The 6,602-nt window shown below is 39.6% G+C and overlaps 1 protein-coding gene across 1 annotated transcript in view; it reads right to left on the bottom strand.

The window, feature by feature from the left end:
• The window catches only part of LOC119734462 (stereocilin-like), a 45,200-nt gene extending 38,598 nt beyond the window's left edge, over positions 1–6,602 (bottom strand). Inside the window, exons 1-5 of the mRNA XM_038207968.1 lie at positions 6,459–6,602; positions 5,183–5,287; positions 4,145–4,231; positions 2,546–2,576; positions 1,066–1,258 (exon numbers count right to left, since the gene is read on the bottom strand). Coding sequence (XP_038063896.1) covers positions 1,066–1,258; positions 2,546–2,576; positions 4,145–4,231; positions 5,183–5,243 — 372 coding nt within the window. The 5' untranslated portion in view covers positions 5,244–5,287; positions 6,459–6,602. The remainder of the gene's footprint in view (positions 1–1,065; positions 1,259–2,545; positions 2,577–4,144; positions 4,232–5,182; positions 5,288–6,458) is intronic.

Below are 6,602 nucleotides of genomic sequence, written 5' to 3' on the forward strand. Positions count from 1 at the left end.
ACTTGAGTTTATCTCGAGGTTTATTTACAAGGTTTAACAGGGTTTTGTGGGGTACCTCAGGGTAAAACCTGGAGTTACAGCCTGTAACTTGAGGTTTATCTGGAGGTTATTTACAAGGTTTAACCGGGTTTTGTGGGGTACCTCAGGGTAAAACCTGGAGTTACAGGCTGTGACTTGAGGTTTATCTTGAGGTTTATTCAACTTTATTTACAAGGTTTAACAGAGTTTTGTGGGGTACAAGGGTATTTTGATGCCTTTTTGGTTTTTATGCTAATGCAAATTTCCATAATCGTGAGCAAAAGTGTGAAGTAATTTCAGGCACAAACGAGCTAATTCAGCACAAAAAGTTGTCAAAATTTTGGATATTTTGATGTTCTTTTCTTTGGTGATTCATTGCTGCCACAGTACATGGCAGTTAGCCGGTGAACAAACTTTTCTCACAAATGCTTTCGATGAGCAGATTTAGGTTCACATTTGAACAGAAAACCCCTAAACTTAGCAGTGTCTTCCTATAATGACATCACAGCAACAGTGCCGTCAGGTGTCCGGAAAAGCATGGACAATTTTTAAATGTTTGAAGAAATACTCTTCTGAATAAAATCACCCAAAAAGGGATGTCAGCTAGTTTTCATACATTTAAGAGGAGTAGAAAGTTGCACAAAATGTTTTCATGAGAAAAATTCATTTCATGGAGACTTTAAGTTCCAACAGTTTCACAAATGTTAACGTTTTGTTGCCAAAAAGTGCTAACATCCCTGCATTTGAATTCCTGGCTAATGTATTAACACAAATTACCATTCTCTTTTACAGTAAAAGTAGTCAACCGTTTGCAAACTGCTCACCATTTTTCCTTAAAATGCCCAAAAAATTCCTGTCCTTTTTTTGCCAGTTCCAAGCAGTTTTTCATTTTGTCTTTTGAAAAAACAAAATTCTCATCAGGTCCTCAAAAATATGATTATTTTCAAGGTGTCTTTTGTAGCCCATACTAAGTCTAGATCCATTCTTATCCTTTTGCAAATTACAAAAAAGGAAGATTTTTTTGATTGGCTTGAAAGAGTGACTTACACTGAGCCTTTTCAAGACAGTATTAGGGATGACGGGTTGCTTGATGAATACTGGTCTACTGCTGTGGCCATTTTGCATGGCGTCTTGCCTCTGCTTCTCGGCCTCGCGCATTATGGCCGTCATGTTCAAATCCCTCCATCCTGATGCGCCAGGTACGAAGAAATTATCGTAAACGTCGGCAACATCGTGCAAGCTGAAGGCAAGGAATAATATGGGTAAAATATTTTACTGAATAGTAATTGATTAACTACATGTATAAGGCACTCAGGCGCGGTTCTAGAGCCAATATTTTTGGGGGGCTAGGTGGATCCAGTTTTTTTTCAGGGAGGCGTGCTGAAATGTAGACCGGTTATTTTCTCCGGACACTTCGGCCTCCGAAAATCAATAGATAGGGGGGGGGGGGGGGGGGGAGGGGGGGCTCGTGCCATATTTTCAATGGGGAGCGCTGATAAAATCCTACAATCAGGCACACTATATAAACTAAAAGTGTACAAATGCACCCTTCTCATTTAGGGGGAGACTGTTCCCATGTACATCAAATTCTTACATTTTGCTCGTGCAATTTTATTTTATGGAATTTTTGGGGGGGCTAATGCCCCCCTAGCCCCCCCCCCCATAGAACCGCCACTGAAGGCACTGTTTTGGTTTGCGATAACACAAGAACTACTGTCGTTCAGTAGATGTTAAGTTCGGATGAGAATTAAACTTGCCCAGCTGCTTATTATCAACTTTCGCCAAGTAGTTTGTAGTTCTGATAAGAACATCCTGCTTAGTTCAGAACTTGTCTTTAGTCTGACTATTTAGTTCTTGTCAGAACTAAAAACTACTTAGGGAAAGTTGATAATAAGCAGGACAAGTTCTTATCAGAACTTAAGTCTGCTGAGCTAAAAGCAGAAATGATACTGATACTCCACCTTGCAAAGCCTAAACTCTTATAACTATAAGGCAGTTGTTCGGAATCGATTTTGAATCTTTCAAAACAGTCAGTTTTTAGACACTCGAGGGCCAGTGGCATAACTATATCCAGGCATGCAACTGGAAAGTCACAAAAAAAGAGGAAATTCAAATCTTTCCAAGACTTTGTACAGTGTTTTTCTATTTTTAATGGCACATATAGGAAGTACAAAAAGAGGAAATCAGCTGATCCGAGGAAAAGTTGCATGTCTGTATATTGGGTTATACATTAGGGGTGCACCTGGGGTGAATACATTTTTCAAGGGGGGGACTGATGGCAAATATTTGCTTTGAATTGAAGATCTGAAAGGGGGGCACGGACATCCGCTGGGGGATGTGACCCACAAGCCCCCCCCCCCCCCCACGTCATACTTACACCACTGTTGAGGCCATGTTCAAAAATTAATTGTCCCCCACAGCCACTTTTTACCCCCCTTTCAAGGTTTTGTTAAAATTAAATATACTTTACATCTTCTCTCCCACACACACAAACACACAAATGTTGAAAGCTATCTAAGATACATACCTCCTATCATTCAGGATGTCAGCATCATGTTCTGCATACAAAAACACACACATTGAAACGCAGTAAAGATTAATTTCTATTCATTTTACCATCATCACACTGACCAAGCTATATGTAAAAAACTTTTACTCAAAATATATTGTTTACAAGCAAGACTTATTCAAAGTATTTTTCAAGCAATTCAAATATTAAATAGGTCTTTAAGAAATAAACAAAAGAAGCTAAATGCAATTTTATATGGCCATAATGAAAACAAAATTTGCATGAAGGCAACAACCATTTATACTGAAGATAATAACCATTACTAAGGGTAATAAGCCTACAGCTGTTACCCATTTCAGAATTAAGGGCCATTTAGGAACTGTGAGCGTCACACCAACTCCTCCCCAGAGATTGCACCTTATCTTTCCTAGTTGTCATAATGGAAGATGTGGTGTATATACACAAATCCATTTTTGCTTTGGAGTTTCTTATTTTGCCAAAAAAATGTTTGTTTTTTAAACTTTAAGCATCTTCAGCTGAGAGCTTTGCCCAGGGGCATGGCCATCTTGCAATTTATCTTGCTGTTGAAGGACAAACTTCAAGACATGCCAAATTAAAAAAATTATGTTTCTCGTCCGGGTTTTTGGAAAAAAGGGAGGAATAGGGGCGTTTTATTTATTTTTTTTCAAGATGGCCGCCATTTTAAAATTTCCTGCAACCGTTGGTGTTTCCACTGTTCAAAGACACTTTTAAAATGAAAGACAAGTTGGACAAGAGAACTGAACATATTTACAGTGTCATTTAGAGTTGTATTGGTCTACAATGAACAGTTTTAGATGCATTTGCTTTAACCGTGGACTTTTTCGGTGTTTTTTACTGCATATTTTTCAAAAATAAAAAATAATTAAAAAATCCAAGCAGCCTCCAAAAGGGAAGCGGGCAGGGATGAGAAACATGGTTTTTTTTTTAATTCGCCTTATGAGACAATCTTTGCTGGTCCCAGAGGGCCAGCCTAGTGTCCAATTTGTACATATCTATCTGACTGACTGACACCCCGACTGACTGACAATTTGACTGACTGACTGACTCCCCGACTGACTGTCACTTGTGACTTTTAGACACGGTTGTAGACTGGTTTAGCAGCCAGGCAGTGCTATCATATAGGATTCCCACATAACGCCAATGGATGGACTGAATCTGGCCCATTGTGAACACCGGGATCCAATTTCCTGGGCTGCTTAAATTACAGAAAAATTGTGCTTACTTATAGCAGAAAATTGCGCTAACCTTAAGCACTATTTCACAACGTGGATGTGCCAACTGCTGCGCGCATAGAGATTTCCATTGTTACGTCACTGTAGGTTATTAAGCAAACTGAATCTTTTCTCTGAGGTAAGCGTGCCTTTTGCTGTGCTTGCTGCTTATGGTCTCCATGAACTACGCAAAGCCTCTGTTAACTCAAAATTGTGTGCTTTAATAGCAGCACCATGAAATTGGGCCGAGATGCTTAAACAAACTTCTGGTGAAGAGTCATCTTGAATCAAGTGAATAGAACATTTTGTACTCTACATTAGGCTTCCCTGTCTGTTTTTTTTTTTTTTTTTGTGTGTGTGTTACCTGTCATGTCAAATGCTTCGTGCCACTGATGGTCCGGAGTTGGACTGGGCCTTGCTCTTTGATTACTCGAATCAGATGCTCTGGTCTCTGAGGAAATTTATGTACAAAACAAACATGTCTATTTATGCCATTTTAGGAACAAGAGCAGATCCAGGTGCATGGGTGTCACCGGGATTTATTTCTAGAGGGGGGCAAAGCACATTTTTTTTTCTAAAAAAAATCCTTGTACTTTCTCTAGCATATTCTCAATTTTTTTTTTTTTCAAACCCACCCACATTGATACCCCTGTGGATGCCCATTTTGTTAAATGTATATTTAATTAATAGCAATATGACTTATAACTCTTTTTCTTTTCTTGGTTTTTTGCGTTGGGGTGATGGATTTTTTGCGTCGGGGTGATGTAAATGAAATTAGGTTTTGCCCTTTACGTCGGTGAAGGGCAAAACCTAATTTGATTGGTTTTTCTCTTTTTTTTCTCATTTTTAGGGGCTTTTCCAGGGAAGGGGAGCACCCCCTTGCCCCCCCCCCCCCCTTGCGATGCCCATGACCAGGGGGACAACAAGGCCATGTGCCCCCCCCCCCCAATAATAAAACAAGAAAAGGAGTGAAAATCGGCATTAGTTACTTTTAGGATTCCTCTATGTTTTGAACTCACCCATAAAACAACAGATGAAGGCCAGATTTAATTTTATCTTTCTGATTTATGGCTTTGCAGCATTTTTTTTAAGTCCAAGAACCATTTGGTTTAACAACTGTTGCATGTGCAATGATCACTTCTGCAAAAACAGCAAAGGTGAAAAAGTAGAGGGGTCCTAAAATAATGTAACTCAAATGCCTTTAAATTAATGCTGAATAAATATGCTCATCGCTTTTCCCTAGGCCTCAATGGATTTCTGATAGCTGAAAGAAAGAAAAGAAGAAAACAAGACGGAGAAGAGTGACTCTTGTGTAAAATGAGGTAAAGCCCCCGAGGAGAGGAGAGGGGAGGGGGGGGGGGGCGGAGGAAGGGGGTCAGTAGAAAACAAGAGGAACACTCACCCAAAAACTGCCGACCAAAGAGGAACACCAACAACAGACCTGCTTGGAAAAGTTGCAGCATTGTTGGTACTGGATGTGTAGGCCTACCTGTTCTTGAGAGTTAAACTATAGTAAAAGCACCAGACGTATAGTTTTGAGGGCAAAGCATTGCAGTGGCTATCGTTACGACCATCTGGTTCCCTGACCTGACAATATTCAATGTCAGAATCTTTGGCTCTGGGAACCAAACTATCAACCGACTGGTTCTTAAACTTGATTTCTCTTTAAAAGCCATGGATCACCAAGAACAAAAATTTAATTTAAAAAAAGTATGATTCGAAAAGTAAAGAAAACTATTCAGTTAGGCCTTGCTCGTAGGAAAAGAAAAAACCAAATTCTTGCAGTGAGGATTCGATCCCAGGACCTTCGGCATGGTAGTCCAATGTTTAACTAGTTGAGCTACCAAAGCGCTCTAGTGCAAATGGGAGTTAGAAATGTGATACTGTCTATGTCACCTAACGTGGTGCAGGAATAACATGGAGAACTTTCATTTGTTGCTACTATAGTTCCTATCGAGCAAAAGGTTTACCTCAAATTTCACAGTAAGTGGAATGTCATCAAGCTAGTCTTAACATCCCTGTTCATAAATCTTGTGTTTTTCTACTGTCTTCTCGTTACAAAGTTAACAGAGAAATTTATATTAGCGTGATTTTCCAATTTTATTTTGAAGTGCACAATTAGATTGAATGAACCCTTGGCTTCAGGCCTAGGCCTACTTCGAGGCCAAAAATAAGAAAACAAATATTTTTCAGACAAACTTCTACTTCTAGTTGTACTAGTTAGGTATTTGAGTGGAGACTGGAGATAATAATGGTTTATGACTTTATGAGAATATTTCAACTTTAAAGAAATCGTAAATGTTAACTTGGGATTTTCCGAGATTTGTTCAAGTGCGCAACGTTTACGGTTTAAGAACACTCGGACGATTTTGTGCCCAATTTCCGGACGCCACCGCGTCTAATGACACTGGAATTGTTCACAAAAGCAAGGTGCAACAGCAAGTATTATTAAGGTAAAAGTACCAGTATTGAAGTGAATGATTTCAATTTGTCAACAAAGACGAGATTTAGCAACACACAGTATGTCGCACGTCGAGGGAAACCGCGAAGTGTGCCCTGTTAGGGCCAGGGACTCCATTTTTTCGATTCGCATTATTGACAACACAGCTAAAAATCGCGTTACAGCTGCCGTAACGGCAACTGCAATAACTTTCGACGTTTTCTTTCCCTGCACTCACTCTTATTGTTGAATTATCCGCCAGGGTTTAACAACCGGTTGAAGCTTCTGTCTTGGATGTATCGTTAGGCCAAAATCTACTTCATTGCATTTGCAGTGCAGACAGTGTGGAACATTTTTTTTGCGATTTTTGTTATCAGTGGGC

The sequence above is a fragment of the Patiria miniata genome, unplaced genomic scaffold (genome assembly GCF_015706575.1).
Source record: "Patiria miniata isolate m_02_andy unplaced genomic scaffold, ASM1570657v1 HiC_scaffold_27, whole genome shotgun sequence".
Taxonomy (NCBI): Eukaryota; Metazoa; Echinodermata; class Asteroidea; order Valvatida; family Asterinidae; genus Patiria; species Patiria miniata.